At 42.6% G+C, this 17311-nt stretch overlaps 1 protein-coding gene across 2 annotated transcripts in view; it reads right to left on the reverse strand.

Annotated features, from left to right (window-relative positions):
* NDRG3 (NDRG family member 3) overlaps window positions 1-17311 on the reverse strand; it is a 60888-nt gene that overhangs the window by 35832 nt on the left and 7745 nt on the right. The window contains exons 2-3 of one of the 2 annotated variants that reach the window (XM_015237838.3): window positions 8771-8872; window positions 103-138 (exon numbers count right to left, since the gene is read on the reverse strand). In XM_015237838.3, coding sequence (XP_015093324.1) covers window positions 103-138; window positions 8771-8827 — 93 coding nt within the window. In that variant the 5' untranslated portion in view covers window positions 8828-8872. The remainder of the gene's footprint in view (window positions 1-102; window positions 139-8770; window positions 8873-17311) is intronic. The other variant, XM_006202570.4, reaches the window with a different exon arrangement.

Genomic DNA, 17311 nt, shown 5'->3' on the forward strand with positions numbered 1-17311 from the left:
AGCTATGAAGAGAGCTCCACCTCTACAAGACCACCAGCACAGGGAGGGAAGCACTGCAGAGGTCCTGTACACAGCCCTCCTCGGTGCTTGTACAGTCCTTACCTGACAGTCAAAGTCCTGGAAGTTTCGTGTACCATTCTGTCAACAGAAGGCAGAAAACACAGTCAGTTTCCCCATGTGGCTTCCCCAAATGTGCAGCAAATTCAGTTCACAGTGAAAGCAGTGCATGTGCAGCCTCTTGGTTGCCCTAAAACCAAAATGGTTCCCTTCCAAAGGCTTCAGAGGCAGCTGGGTGGGTTCCTAACACGTCTCAGTAAAAGGTGAGTCTTTGGAGGTGAGGTTACACTTTGGTGGGTTTCCTATGAAGATGAAGGAAAGGAGCCCGGTTTCCCAGTAAAGTCTGTAACTTCTTGTCTCCTTACCTAAGGAGAGCAGGGAGAACTTGTGGGCAGAGTAAGACATAGGTCAGAGCCTGAGAGCACATTCACAACCCACAAGGGGGGTTACTTGGAAGGAAAGGAGCTGGAGGCCAACCCTGAGAGGTGCAAAGGCAGGCAGGAGCCAGAGTGCCCAGGACAAGGAAGCAAAGAAAGAATTAAGAAGAGAAAGATGTAGATGGATCAGAAACGGAAGACTGAAATTTAACAAGGGAGAAAGACAGCGTCACTGAAGGAGGGAAAGAAAGAAAGATAAAACAGGGTTCTTAATACACTGGCATATCTGTTGCATCCCATGAAACTGCTGATAAGAAAAAGGACAAATCACTGAATCATTTAAAAAGTAGAACACAGTCAAAAGATCTAGGGAGAATTCACCAAGCTTCTAAAATGAGATTATATCATAGTAATGTTTGATTGTGCGCGCACACACACACACACACAAAATCAGTAGCGATGACTCAGAGGCATTTTTGTAGCATTTTAGATGCCAGAGTTGCAAGAGCATGATGTAAGACTATAAAAAGGGTGATGAGTGATGTGTTTGGGAGAAAAAAAAAAACCTTCTGATTTCATTTTTCTTAAAATAAAAGCCCCTCCCCTGAAAAAAACCTCTCATTTTTCAGAAACTATGTTATCATAATGTATCTGTCTACAAGTTCCCAGAAGGTGTGCAGCTGCAATAATAATAAACACCTTCCCAAAAGCTGCCCCTCCAGAGCAGATCGAGATACCTGATGCCAAGGGAGTTCTAAGCAATCCCACCCCACTTGAAGGAGATCCTCGTAGAAACAGTTCTGTATCCTACCACCCACACTGCTGGCAGGACAAAACAGAGAGGTTAAAAGCACAGCCAAATGTGGTTAAAAAAACAAACAAACCCCAAAAAACAAACTGTCCTCCCTGTGAAGGGAACGAGCAGAGCCAGCTGGGATGATGTAGACTGTCCAATACAATGTCCACTCTCCAATACGGCGGCCATTAGCCACGTGTGCCAATTTAACCTGAATTTAAAATTCAGTCTCGCAGTCACATTAGCCACATTTCAAATGCTCAGTAAACTCATGAGGCTAGTGGCTACTATATTATTGTGCAGTGTAGATACAGAGCATTTCCACCAATTGCAGAAACTTCTGCAGGACAGCACTGATCCAGACAGAAAGCTTTTAAAGGAATAAGGTTATGGATGAACAGCCCGTATTTCTTTAAAAGGTGGCAGTAAGGTCACAATAGATTACCAATCACAGAGAGACTGTAGATGACACTGAGAACACGAGAAAGTGGTAGGGGCAGCTAGTCTGGAGTGTTAGTCCTGGCATGAAACCAAGTTCACAAAATAAAGCCTGATGCAGTCACAGCATGGAAAGATAACTAAGATGCCATGCAGCTGGGACTGGGTAGCACATTTCCAAGGAATGCTGCCACCAGCAAAAAGGATCATAGTGTTCCCGCGGTCCCATTAGCCCCATAAAATTCTGGAGAACTCCTTCAGAGAAGTCATTGTGCTTAATTTCTAGTTAGACTGTGAGAGGCAGAAGGAAGGGCCCTCTCACAGACTAGGGTAGATCATTTGTAGAAGGATATAAATGACCAGCCAGTGAGTCCCTGGTCCCTGATTCAATTTGTACCTTCCACCACATATAATACAGGGCCTGGTATAAATCAGGTGCCTGATATATGTTTACAAAATGAGTAAGCCAATATAACAAAATTAAATGTTAAAAGATTTTTGTTAAGACTTCGGATCAAGGACAAACAAAACTTCCACTGCATTCCAGTTTAAGACATGATATGGTCATTAGATAAAAATAAAATAAGCTATAAAATGGTCTTCACAGTTTGACCTCAACTATATTAAAATACGCACTAAAAAGGACTAGATGAAAAAAACATTAGCAATAGCAGCTATTTCTGAATAGAGAGATTATGGCAATTGCAATTGTCTTTATATTTTTCTACAATAAGCATGTGCTTCACCTTTCATTATTAGAAAACTAGAAAAAAGGGATTTGTTATGGCACAAAAAGTATATTTGTAACTTAGTATTTAGTAATATATGATTTAAAGAGTCACTTAATCTTTTGAGTAATAATTTATAATGATGTCAAAACAGATCATATTAGACCGTCAATCTTACAGAGTCCCCAAAGGTTCCTTTAGAGATCATCTAGAAAAAATAAGAGAAAATCACTCTAGTCTGAACTAAAATAAAATCTTGGTCATGGAATAGAGACACACATTCTTATTTTTTATTTTTTGCGGGGGTAGGGGGAGGTAATTAGGTTTATTTTTTAATTTTTTTTTTAATGGAGGTACTAGGGATTGAACCCAGGACCTTGTGCATGCTAAGCATGTGCTCTACCACTTGAGCTATACCCTCCCTATGGAGACAAATTCTGATGAGCAATTTGAGAAGCAGCTGTCCTTGTATGCATGAATTCCCTTCCTCACAAGCATGTGATCACAGTCATGAAGCATTTTGTGAGGCCCTGAAGCCTCAGAGATGAGCACAAAAAGAAATGTCAAAAGCAGAAAGAGGCAATCCTCTCCAGAAACCAAAGTGATCTCTGCCTTGTTGAGAACCTCACAGAAAAACAACTGTGGGTTCTTAATCCAATGTACACAGCTAGATTCCCGGGGAAAAGGTACCAATAATCAGAGGAACACTACCTAACACTTGTTTTTCTGTCTTTTTTTTTTTTAAAGGGATGCCAGATCTTCTTGGAGAATGGCTTCAAGCTTCATGAGTGATCTATCATCCTGGAGAAAGGCTATGACAATGTTTGGCATCCAGAGTTTCTGAATGGAGAGCATTAGCTGGTCCCCACTTGGCTGTGGTCAACAGTAGCCAAATTCTCTGAACTCATTAAAAATTCAATACTACTCACTAGGTGCATTCTGGAAGGAATTTGCCTCTGATATTTGTGGTACATGGTTCCACTCCAACAAAACTTCCAGAAATTTCAGGATCTGGGTGTTTTTATTCTTCTGTCCATTTTGGACATACCATTAATTCCATGTTCAGGGAGATTCTTGCGCTAAGCAGACTTAAGTAGCAGAAAGGGATTCAAGAAAAAAAATTAAAAAAGAATAATGTGGAGGAAGAGAGAGAGAAAAAAAAAAGAATAAATCAAGGAGGGCTGCCCCCCCTTCTGAGTGAGCCAGATCACACTCTGTCTATGGAGTGTGTAACTACTTTTACTTTAAACAAAGCACCCAACCCCCACACCTCATGGCCTTTCTCTTGCCTTCTGAAACAGCCTGCACTCTATCTACAGAGTATGTATCTCTCTGAATAAATCTACCTTTACTCAAAAAAAAAAAAATCAAGGAAAAAGAGAAATCATTACTGAAAGTTGCAGTCAAGATAGAAGTAGTTAAGGGGAGTGTTTCCTGGTGGAGGCTCAGTGCCAAATACAGAAGGTAAATGAAGCAGCTCAAGAAAGCAAATTAAAAACAAGTAATTCTCTCAGCTCAACCTGGGGAAAAAGCAAAAAGCAACTGAGAAAACACCAATGTATGAAGAGAAGTATGAAAAAAGGGGGGAAGGCAGGGAGGAAAGTTTAATTGTAACTGCTAGAGAAAAGAGAAATGTAGTTTCCCAAAATGAGATCTAGCCAAGAGGAACATATAGTTTCAAAGGACAGAAGGCAACAGATATAATGGAAAGAAAGACACAATACGTTAAGACCTTAGAACTAACTAGTAACAGGAAGATATTTGGAGCAAATCTACCTGTTCTGGGAACTTGATGTGGGGGGCTGTGTCTGATTCACCACTCTCTTCCCAGTCCTTACCCAAACGTTTAGAAAATGCAACAAATACCATTTTGGAAGAGGTTATGAGCATCTCAAAACAGAGATACTCAATTTGAGCAAGAAATGAATACCAAAGAGAAAGGGTTACATACAACTGATGTGCTCGGAACTAAAGTGAGGAGGAGGAACTGTTACAATAGTAAAAGTTTTAGAAGCAAGCTGATTAAAAACTGTCAAAGAGAATAAAATATGGCGTTTCTACTAAAAAAGGACAATAATCCTTACCATCAGAAAGTAGAAAGATGGGGAACAGTCCAAGCACTGGAGCACTTCACAAATACTCTTTAATGAAAATGTCAATAAATGTTTCTTTCCCTTTTTTTTTTTTTAAAGACACGTTGGCATAAACCCTTTGCCTATCTCTGCTTCCCTGGAGGTTACAAAAAAGGCTTATCCCTGGGTTCTCCCTGCTTCTTCTAGCATCCTCCATTCCTCCCCTGCTTATGTTTCCAATCACTAGTAGAAAAAGAAAACTTAAACTGCTGTAGGATCTACCTCACTTTCTACTGTAACAACCAAAACAAAGTAAATACATTGTTTCTGTTCCCCCCACTAAATATTTATTCTTCTTCTTGATACTTCCTCAGTTCTGCAGAAGCCAGTTGTGGCCACCTGCTTGTTTTCTCACGCCTGGTCTTTGGCTTTTGTGGGCTCAGCAGTATCTGAACCAACAGTAGGTAGAAGAGGGCAGGGATAACGAAGCACAAACCAGTCAGCTCTCTCCTGCTTGTACTAGGTCTGTTGGCTGAAAAGGCTGGAACAACCAGCTAACGAGAGGCCACAGATGGTGGGAAGAGCCCTAGACCCCCGGAATCAGGCTGCAGTCAACAGCGGTGGGTTCCACTCCTGGCTTCACCACCTTACTGGACACTAACGCTGGATAAGTCATAATCTCTCTGAGCCTCATAAGTATAATGGACTTAAAAATACCTTTAGCTTACTTATTTCACAAGAGGTTAGGAGATTCAAATTAGATAGTATTTGTGAAAATGCTCTGAAAATAGTTAAATGCTATTTTAAAAAAATCATGTCATATTCCTGTGCAATTTCTGCCTCCAAAAAACAAACAGAAGTGCTGGCAGGTGCTTCTTTTCATCACTGGAGCCAAAACAAGCATGGCAAAATTACCCACTTCTTTGCAATTCTGAGCCATAGACAAAATCTCAGGCATACTAAAATTAAATGGGAAAAGTACCAACAAATGACAAGAGGAAAGTTAACATAAGCCTTGCTTAAAGCTATTTTGAGAATGTTGCCTTATAGTCATCTCAGGACAAATTGCTGCCTAACAGGCTGGGCCTAGACTTCCTTTAGCTTCCCAAAGCCGGGAAGGGTACTGATGTCTTTGGCTAAGAGTACATCTATGAGGAGAACGGACAGAAAGATGAAGTGAGATAATACGCATCTCCTGGCTTTCCCTTAAAGGGGGAGGGCAAGCCTCCGAGGGGATGCCAAAACATCTACAGGGTGAACACAGCGCAAAGGCCCTAGGTTTTGGAGCAGGAAAGGCGTGGGTATCAGTCCTGGCTCTGCCACTTACTGACTGGGCAAGCCAGTCTTTCAGTCAGATTCTTATTTGCTAAGCGAGGAATAATATCATCTACGGCAAAGGGATACTCTGATGATTAAAAGAGATAAGGGATGTAAAGCACCTGGCACACAAAAGGAGCTTAATAAGTAATAGCAGAACAGGCCAAAAAAAAAAACTTCCCCAAAACAAAAATTTCAAGACATTTCCTCCTATTCAAATCTGGAGGCTTAAACCCTAATGGTAGTGGTTCTCTCAACAGGAGACACCTGATAATGTCTGGAGACATTTTGGGTTGTCATAACTCAGGGGTGCTACTGACATCTAGTAGGTGGAGGCCAAGGATACTGTTAAACACCCTGCGGTACCTGAGACGGTCTCCCACAACAAGTAGCTTTCCAGCCCCAAACACTGACGGTGCCAAGACTGAGAAACCCTGCCCTACAGCTGGCCTTCTTAGGTACGCAATCTGAGTAAGCTGCTTCGCTTTTCCGAGCCTGGTTTCCTCATCAGCAATAGGTAAACAAATTGATTTGTGTGTCCTGTATCACCAGACTATTGGGAGGATCAAATGAAATAATGGGTGAGAAGCACTGTCATCATTATACCTTTCAAAACGTATGCAAAAGCGCCCACTTACGGAGCTAAGGTAGAAGCACTGACACACTGGGGGGGAGTGCGTGGGGGTAGTGGGGTAGAGTTCTTTGTTTGGGAATGATACCATCCAATTCTACTTCTGTAAAGCTTGGCTGGACCAGGGGGCGCTCATGAATAGTGATGCGCTGGGAACACTTCCCGGGGAGGGAGGGGAACGAGATGGAGAGAGAGGGAGCGTGGGACGTGGGTAGGAACAGCACAAGCACATCAAGAAGAGCTAACAGATGTTAGGAAGTGAGACAGCGCTTGGTGTCTTAGATGGCTCAGGCTGCCTGAGTGGCTTAAACAACAGAAAGTTATCTTCTCACTGTTCTGGAGACTCAAAGTTCAAGATCAAGGTTCAGTCTCTGGTGAGAGATCCCTTTCTGGCTTGCAGGTGGCAGCCATCTAAGTGTCCTCTCCCGGCCAGGGCCAGGGGAGGAGGTGGTGGTGTCACTCTCTTTCTCTCTCCCTCATTCTTCTTATAAGGCCACCAATTCTATCAGATTAGGGCTCTACCCTATGACCTCATTTAACCTTAGTCACCTTAGAGGCCTTATCTCTAATACAGTCACATGGGGGAAAGGTGGTTAGGGCTTCACCATATGAATTTTAGGGAAAGGAGCACAATTCTGTTCATAGCACTTGGGCACACATCAGACACAGCCAAAGCATCACTGTGGCCTCAGACATGAGGACCCAGACATTAGCAATGCTTTTCCATGGTCACGGTCACCGAATCTTTTCTTTTCCAGTTGCCTTCTCTGTGAGATATCCAATGAACTCCTGCAACACTTCATGTAGGTGCCTCCTTAGGCATCCTGTGGACCTCCAGGGTCAGGGAAGGATCCTCCTCTTACTTGTGCCCCAGTCCTCAGATCTTGGAAGCTTTTCAAAAAGTTTACCCTGGATCAATTCAATTAGAACCTCTGGAGGGAGGACCTAAGCATTGGGCATTTTAAAATCTCCCCCAAGTAACTCCAATAAGCAGCCAAGGCTGAGGACCGCTGATTGTAGAGCGGTGTGTGTGTCCTATCCCCCTCCCCTCAGATTCAAATTTAGTTGTTCTAGAGTGGGACCCACGAAATTATGTATTTTTACGTAATTTCCCAGCTGACTCTGATGATCAGTCAGGTTTAGGACAGGTTACTACCTTCCTGAAGCTAAACTGCCTACAGCAACATGCCTTGTAACTATTCATCTCTGTGGCTTTAAAGCTTTTCAGGAGCAGATTTTACTTCCTTCCTCCTCTTCACGGCACATCATTTTGGGGAGAGCCCTTCACATACACCAAAAGACAGTACTTAAAGGAGAGAGTTTTCTGAACACATGAAGGGAAGCAGCAGGAGAAACCAAATGGGAATTTAAACTGTGCAGCTTGCCAAGGGAGAGGGCAAGAAACCTGGTGAAAGATAAAGGTGGGAGCGAGGGTGAGGATGGAGATGAGGTCACAGAGATGAGAATGGGGCTGAAAATGGGGCTGAGGGTATTCAATAGCAAATTAACACACAGTGAGTCATCAGCCCCAGAAGCTGCAGGTAAATGGTCTTGCTTTGAGCAAAAAAGGTAACAGGCAACAGCATCTTCTTCTGGAGCCCTACCCACCAACGTCCTGACCTCACACATCTTTACCCTTACTCTCCATCAGCACTCCCCTCAGGAAAGGATGCCAGGGGCTCATTCACACCAAACTAGAACAGTATTTTAATAGGGACAATGACAATAAACCAAAAGAGTAGAGTTGAAAAGAAGGGGTTTCAGGCACATTTACTGAATGGAGAGGGAGTGAGAGAGGATAAGCCTTGCTTAGCTTTCTGGTAACTCCTATCATCACAGCACTCTTTACTTGCAGAATCCTGGTGGCTGTTGTGTAGCTCTCTGACACTAATGTAAAAATGAGGTGTATTACCCACCCCAGGCATCCCTGAGGAAACCCTCAACGTGGACAGAAAGGTCACACCACAGACTTGACAAACTTTAGGGAGAGTACTGCCATGTACAGCACCAGCCATGGCTGTGAAGTTCTTCCTGTAGAAATTGGAAATCAAGACACTCGGGTTCTAAGTCAACCCCTACTCTCACACTTTCTGCTTCACATCTCTATCTGTAAAATAGGAAAATTTCGAAGATAACTTAATTGAATTTGGCCTGTGGAAACAAAAGTAGGAAGAAAGAAAAGGGAGGAAAGACATCAAGAAGAAGGTTAAGAAATATATTTCTTGGAAACATTCTCTCCATAGAAAGTCAAGCTAAATATGTTTTGAGTTAGTTACCATTCAGATAATATGGAGAATGAACTAATCACAGAAGAAAAGACTTACATATATTTTAGTGAAATCAGCGGTCTTTACCTTATCATTCAGGAGTGGTTTGATCTCTGTGAGTTGAACATCCTGAAGTTCATCCATGAGGACAGATGAGAGTAGAAGATTCTCAAGGATAAATCAGTGTCTCTGAAACAGAAGAGGAGTGAAGCAAAAGGCTTAAACAAGGAGTTGGAAACATAATAGTCACACTCCATTCATTCATTCAAATATTAGACCTTAGTACGTGTCATGCACTGCTCAGGGTGCTGAAAACACAGTAAGTAGATACTCATGGCAAACAGACACTACAGTGTCCTCTGTAATCCCTGTCCCTCTTGGCATTCACACTCACGCCAAATTGAGTGTGGGTGTGTGGGTGGGACACGTGGCTTGCTTTCAGCCATTAGAATATGGCAAAAGTGATGAAATGTACATGAGTATCTGTACGTAATTGCATTACATAAAATTTTGACATCTGTCTTGCAGTGACACACTTTCACCTGCTAGCTTTCAAGAAGCAAGCTGGCATGCTGTGAGAGGGCCCTGTGGCAAGGGACAGCCTCTAGCCAGAAGAGCAAGAAACTGGGACCCTCAATCCAACCACCTGCAAGGAATTGAGAGGGCTGCCAACAACCACAAGGGCCTAGACGTGGATCCTTCCCATGTCGAGCCTCGGATGAGAAGCTAGCCCTGACTGGCACCCTGACTGCAGCCGTGCGGAGGACCCAGTCAACCCATGATGGACTCCCACCCCCTGAAACTGAGACAACATATGTGTGTTGTTTTAAACCACTAAGTTCATGGTAAGATTTTTATGCAGCAACAGATAATATAATAGTCTTCGCCCTCATGGAGAATCCATTTTAGTTACTGAAGATGTATAAGTAATGGAACAACATGCTCAGAGCTACACTTCAGCAAGCAACGGTTTGGGGGGGTGTGGTACAGGTCAGGGGTAGAGGGTGTGCTTAGCAAGCATGAGGTCCTGGGCTCAATCCCCAGTACCTCCATTAAAAATAAATACATAAACCTAATTACCTCCTCCCTCCAGAAAAAGAAAAAGAAAAGAAAGCAACAGTTTGGAGGATGGGTTAAGGGAGAACAAAAATCGAAGGTTAATGCTGTAGGCTAGGATAAAGAGAGAGACGAACCAAGGCTAAGCTCACTAGCCTTCACTTGGAGAATCACGGCAGGGTAATCTCCCACCCAAATAAATCAGGGATCACCTGGGTAGGTAACAGAATATACCAGAAGCAACAATATGTGACTTCTGGAGCTACATCATAAAAGGCATTATAGTTTCTGCTTTAAGATGCTGTGGTCTTGATTGATAGGCTCTGGAGCAGGGAGGGGAGGGAGGAGAGCCAGCTACCATATTGTGAGGTCATTCAAACAGCCCTCTGGGGAAAGGAACCACCTTGTCAGTACTAACCTACCAGCCATGTGAGCGAGCCACCATGCAAATGGATCCTCCAGCCCCAGTCAAGACTACAAATGAGGGGGAAGGTATAGCTCAAGTGGCAGAGCATGTGCTTAGCATGCACAAGATCCTGGGTTCAATTCCCCAGTAACTCCTCTAAAAGCAAATAAATAAACCTGATTACCTCCCCCTGCTAACAAAAAAAAAAGATATTAAAAAAAATATTTAAAAAAAAGACTTCAGATGACCTGCAGCCCCAGAGACATCTAACTGCAAACACATGAGAGATCTTGGAGCTGGAACTGCCCTATCAAGCCTGCTCCAAATTCCTGACCCGCAGAAACCATGAGACATAATAAATGATTTTGTTTTGGAGTGATTTGTTACACAGAAGTAGGTAACTAATACAGAGAGGGAGAATTTAGGGAAACAGAGTTCTAGGAGGAGAGAGAAGTTGGAGTAGGCAGGCAGAGCCTCCATCCCACAGTACAGGAAGCCATGCGGAGAGGCTGCAAATCCTGGATGTTGCATGCAAGCGATTCCCACCCAGACTCCGAAGCAGTAGGCTTCATCTCCTCTGTCTTGGCCCTGAATTCATTAAAGTCAGGAAAAATCCTAATTCAGTAACTTAGGAATTTGGACATTCATCAACCATTTATTGAGTACCCATTGTGCAAAGAAAGCATTATGGAAGACACAGAGAAGGTCCTTGCCTTCCGGAAGCTTACTAAAGAGTAGAGGAGACAGCAAGCTACAAATGAGAATTAAAAAGACGGGCCAGAGGAGTTCAAAGGAGGAGCAAATACTTCCGATTGGTGGGAATCCTTTATAAGATATTAGTTTCCTATATCTGATAGTCAAGCCCAAATAAAAAGCAGCCACAGTTTACAGTGTAATTAACAAACACACAGTGAGTAGATCCTAGTTAGGCCAATATTTTTCTGTTTTTCCCTCCAGTGATAGGACTGTATGTTTCTGACTTAGTTAGCAATGGAGAGGGATGTGTTCCAGGATGTCAACTGAAAAAAAAGCGCAACCTAAAAGCTGACAATTACGTTTTATTTGGCAGACTTTCTGAGGACTTCAAGACCGGGAGGGAGCCTCTCAGGCTCTGAGGGACTGCTCAGAGGTAAGGGAGGAGCCAGAATATACAGGGGGTTTTGCAACAAAGACCAGGTAGTCAGAACATCAAAAGATTACTGTTAATTAAAGAAAACCAGACATCAAACTAATGAATTCAGTGCTTTTCTATGTATGGGAAGATGCAAGAGTCTGGGCTCATTAAAATCATTCCTTTGATATGCACCGTAGCAATTTAGGGCCAGTGTCTTGTTCTTCCCCATCCTGAGTCCCCTCAGAGTGCGCCTCTGGAGGGGGTCGCTGCAGTGGCTGAGGGCTTGGTGGCTGCAGCACCCATTGTTTGCTGTTATGGCAAGTAACATTGTTCATTCACACTGACCAATACACCAAAATAAATCCTGCTCTCAACAGTGACTAACTTAAATCCAACTAACAAAAGCCCTTCTACCATTACTTTGAAGAGCACAGAGGATGCCAGTTGGGAACACTGCTCAAACTATGGACCCACATGCTAACTGTGAGGATCCCAAACCTTCATGCCATTTAGAGAGCATAAGCCCAACACCTCCCTCCCTACAGGACGGGGCTCTTCTCTCAGAACCCAGCACCCTGTACATTTGGTTGAGCTACTGACTGCTCAGAAATTGAATTTTTAAATTTATTTTTTATAAGTCACACTTCAAAAGGGGATGAGATGGCTTGACTCTTTTATCACAAATTTCAGCCAGCATCTAAAATTCTCTCTTTTATAGTCCCCACTTTGATCCAGTTAACTCTCCAAACACTGGCCTAAGTGAGAGCTACTCACTGTGTGTTTATTAATCATACTATAAACTGTAGCTGCTTTTCATTTGGACTTCACTATTTATCAGTAATTTAAAACGGCAATTTTGTGGGGAGGGTATAGCTCAGTGGTAGAGTATATGCCTAGCATGTACGAGGTCCTGGGTTCAATCCCCAGCACCTCCATTAATAAATAAATAAATAAATAAATAAATAAATAAATAAATAAATAAATAAATAAATATTTACATAAACCCAATTACCTCCTCCCTAACAAAAATTAAAAAACAAAAAAAGAATCAGAACTTAAAATGGCAATTTTAAGGTTCTTCTTCCTATTAAAAAAGCAACATGTGCTCACTTAAGAAAATGTGGAAATCACAGAATAATGAAGATACTCATAGTCCTTCCATCTAAAGACAATCACTATTAACACTGTAGTCTATTTCCACTTGATTTTTCCCCCCATGTAAAATGGTGACTTCCTGAAATTGTTTTTTCAACTCACTTGCTTTATTCCCTATTTTAATTCACACACTTGGAAGCAGGGCACTGCAAGATGTTAATCATTCAAATGTGACTTCACCTGGGGAGGCTTGTCAAGGAGCCTCAGGGACACAAGGAAGCCTGAGGTGCCCTCAGGTCCAAGTGACGCGCTTTCACATAGTGTTCTCGTGCATTTTTTCAAATATGAAGAAAAATTCAGTGTTTGTGCCAGGACAAGCAAATTAAATGAGAAGGCTGTTCCTATCAGCTGGGCCCAATGTAGTCAGTGCAGACGTCGTGACTTAGGAATTGGCAACAAGACAGTAGATGTTCACCTTTCACATCTCAGGGGACCTGAGGCATTCTTCCAGAGACTCAATTTTTGCTCAGGTCTCATTATCCTGAACCTTTGCCAATGAGCAGTTTTATAACACCCATAAGAAAACTAGGATCACATGGTGGAAAACTCCATCTCCAGATTCCTCAGCTACACAGACTGGCCCCTTCCTGGGGATCTCAGGCCTGCAGTGCCCTCATCTGCACAAATGGTATGGTTGCCAGATCCCATCCTGGTACTAAGGGCTTTCAATATTTTTTAAATTTAGTAGCGATTTTATAAACTGTAGTAGATAAGAACTCTTTCCCAGTTTTATGAGATAGAGGGAAAAGTGACAAGTAAAAAACAGCCATCCTCAAACTGAGGAAGTGAGCCTGGTATCAAAGGGCTAGAAAGGGAAAGGGGACAAGTATAATTCTTACTCTGTGCCCGGAATTATAATAGAAGGAACTTATGTTTAGTCCTCATAACAATCCTCCCAGCTAGATATCTTCATCTCTTACTTTATAGGCAAGAAACGGGCTTAGAGAAGTTAAGTGACTTTTCCAATATCCACATCTAAGTAAGTAACGGGGCAAGGACTTAAAAACTTTGCATTTCCCACTATATCATTATGTCTATACTTGACCCCATCTACTGGTTGTAGGGCCCTGGGCAAGTTTCTTCCACTCTACACACAGAGGCACCTCCTTGAAGTAAAGGTAATAGAAGCCCAGAGCAATCCTACACCATCAATGACTCCGAGATGCCTTATAATGAAGGCTTGAGTCATCACACCAGGACAAGAACCCTCATTATCTCAGTATTTAGCTAAGGATGAGGAGAACATGGGATGAGTAGGGAAAAGTGAAACAAAATCCCAGCTATTACTTGGTACCCAGTTTCAGAAACGAGGGCTATTTCTTGCTTGTTGTTAGAACAGTAAGCCTCAGACCTTAATATACAGTCACCTGGGGATCTTGTTTAGGATCTCAGATATAATCAGTTTTGAGCGATGACAGTCCAACATGTGACCTCATCAGCTGAGGAGATGGAATCATGTGAGGTGAAGGTGAAGGTGAAGAACTTAAAGGCCTGATTATTAGCAACAATGCTTAACAGAGATGATGAGGATGGAGCAGAAACAAACTCTATGAATCTAACTTCATCCTGCCTTCTTCCAAAAAGATTTCAGTAAACTAGATGGGATTTTAAAAAGATTCAATAGGCCAGACCAACTAGAGGGGGAATACACTGGAGACAGAGAGAAGAGTTTAGTAGATACTGCAGAAATCAAGCTGAAAGGTGACAAGAATCTGACTAGGCTACTGGAATCACAGACATAAAGAAAAAGAGGGATCTAAGGGGCACAAATCTGGTTTAAAAAAAAAAAAGATTGAGGTCAGACGAGTCAGATTTTGCCAAGGTTTCTAGGGATAAAAAAGAAGAATGGCACAATTAACAGAAATGGGGGAACCGAGAAACAATAACAGAGAAATTGGTGAAAAACATTTTTTTTTTGAATCAGAGCTAAAATTTTGGCACCAAAGAGTGAGAATCAATGAGGAAAATGTGTAGGCTTGTCACCAAACCAGAGACAAGGAGGAGCTGCAGGCCCTGGGTTCTTCTGAAAGATAATTCAGTGATGGAAAAGAAAGCAGATCCAGTAAGAAACAAAGGAGGAAAAAAAGATCAAAGATGCAAGGGGAAAAGCAGAAATACAATGCCAAAGAAGTCAAGGGAGAAGAGAAATTTACATGGAAGGGCAGGGAGACTGTCAAATGCTGAAGAGGGAAGGAGGAGGAGGAGGCCAAGAAACAGCCACACTCTCCTGACAGAGCAAGTCAATGGCATTAAAATCCAGCGAAAAAAAGATTCAGTTCTCTGTGCTAAAAAGCCCATGACTATGACTTGCTGAACATTTAGAAAATTACACTTGTGAATTGAAGTGCAAACAAAAATGATCAGGAAAGGCACCAGTGTTCTTTGATACTCAGGGTCAACACTGAGAGGGCTTTTAAAGATCATCAAGATTACTGACTTTTAATTTTTGTGCCAAAACTCTGAAATAGAAAACAGAAAAATGTGCAAGGGCCCTGGTTGATGTGGTGGTGAGAACCCTAGAGAAGTCCAATGATACAGTGCAACCTGTTTGTTCACTCACAAAAAATGGATGCTCAATCATGGAAAGAGCCCATAAGCATATCAGATGTGGACTCTAGATCCAGGTGGGCCCCCACCTAGTTGAGTGGCACTGGGTGAAACATTTTCCCTCTCTGGACCTCAGCTTCCCCATCTGTCAAGAGAAGAGGCTGGGCAGGATGACAGTTTAGGCCCCTGACAGGACTGACAATCTGTGACCCAAGAGCTCCCTGTCAATGCGGTACTTTCCATTATTCCCCAGGATAAGCACTCTCCTATCCTCTGCTGCACAGGGCTCTTACTATAATCCTAAGAGGTCACCCAGTTATCAACCTAATGAGGTTCAATGAAGGTCACTCAGCAAATCAGTGGGAGGGTGCACTTGGCCTGATTCCAGGGGCCTGAGGGTCTCAGGCTTTTATCACACCCTACATGAAGTTCACTTAGAAAAATCTCACTGAGATTTTGAGCGCATAAAAACATAGCTTTTTTTTTTTACATTTTTATTGATTCATAATCATTTTACAATGTTGTGTCAAATTCCAGTGTTCAGTACAATTTTTCAGTCATACATGGACATATACACACTCATTGTCACATTTTTTTCTCTGTGATTTATCATAACATTTTGTGTATATTTCCCTGTGCTATACAGTGTAATCTTGTTTATCTGTTCTACAATTTTGAAATCCCAGTCTATCCCTTCCCACCCTCTACCCCGCCCCCCAAAACATAGCTTTGTTACTTTAAAAAGACAGTAAGGGACTGTATGCAGCATTGGCTTTCTAAACTACAAGCGGTCTTATTTTGTAGCTCTTGCCCATGACCAAGGTAATTTGCCTGGCCGTTGTCATGCTCTGCCAGGATGTAGTGACACCGGGCCACTAGTTTGTATTCTAGGGGCAGAGTCAGTCATTTTTAGTTTTGGCAAGGATTGCACACAGACAACCAACACAGAATGAAGGCAGCACACAGAGGAGGCTTGCTAAGGAGACTGAGCTGGAATGGGCCAGCTGGAGCTGGTGCCGAAGCAGGTATGACTGGAAAGCTGGAGGAAATGGCCAGAGGACTGGCTGGGAGGGTAGACGGGGTGCTCTTGCAGCAAGTTGATTCACATCCTCTCTTTTATCTATAAACCGCTGGCTGAATGACTATTACAGCACTTTACAATTTACAAAGCACCTTTACATCTCATTGGCTTATCACAATGGCACTGTGAGGTAAAACACTGGGGCACTGCATCATTTCTATTACAGAGATGAGGAAACTGAGGCTTACGGAGGTAAAATGGACTGACCAAAATGACACAACTCATAAATGCAACAGCTGGAACAGAAACCCAATTTTCTTCTGTTCCCAAATGCTTATCTATGCCCTGTGTTGCACTTCCTCCCAGGTTATCACAGATGAAAAGACCTGGAGGTAGAAAGGAGAGAAATTCAGCCTACTGCCTCCCTGCACCCACCCCACACTAAGGATCTCTGGTCCTAAATTACACTGAGCAGTTAGGATCAGGCCACAGGCTCTAGGATTAAACCTTAATATGAAGTTAATAACAAGAAAGCCCAGATTTGGAACTGGAGTCTGCCTTCACCCATTAATTCATTTGAGTAGGGGAGATTAAGTCTATAAACAAATCACTACAGTTCAAGGCAGGATAAACAGGAGCCTATAAATTGGACAAACTGTGAGGCAGTTTCTCAACCTCAGCACCACTGATATTTTGGGCCAGATAATTCTTTGTTATGGGAGCTGTCCTGCACACTGTAGAATGTTCAGCAGCATCCCTGGCCTCTACCCACTAGATGCCAGTAGCACCCTCCTCCAACAGCTGTGACAACCAGAAGTGTCTCCAGATATTTCCAAATATTCTGTGGTGGGGGACAAAATCACCCCCGGTTAAGAACCACTGCTCCAAGGGTTACAGTGGTTTAGGGTCAAGGTCAGTTTATGCATGCTGTGGGAGCTGAGAAAAAGTTTCATGGAGGAGATAATATTTGAACTGGACTTTGAAGAATAGATAAAACTACTGTAGGTGAGGATGAGAGACGAATTTTTAAAAGAAAGAATTCCAGAAAGGGAGAACATAAAAGCAAGAAGATGAGAGAACATAGGTCTGCTGGAAAATGTTCCAGTTTGGCAAGAGCAGAAAATTGCTGTTAGTAACAGGTGATTAAGCCAAAAATGCCCACTGGAGACATGTCATGGATAGATATCCATCAACTAATAGCTACAATATATACACACATAATGAAACAGCCAACAATACACGATACTACACAGATGTTCAACAATACACAAGTCAAACCATGTATCCCTCTTCCCCAAAAGGACAAAATGTTGCCTGAGTATCACGTCT

The sequence above is a fragment of the Vicugna pacos genome, chromosome 19 (assembly GCF_048564905.1).
Source record: "Vicugna pacos chromosome 19, VicPac4, whole genome shotgun sequence".
Classification (NCBI taxonomy): domain Eukaryota; kingdom Metazoa; phylum Chordata; class Mammalia; order Artiodactyla; family Camelidae; genus Vicugna; species Vicugna pacos.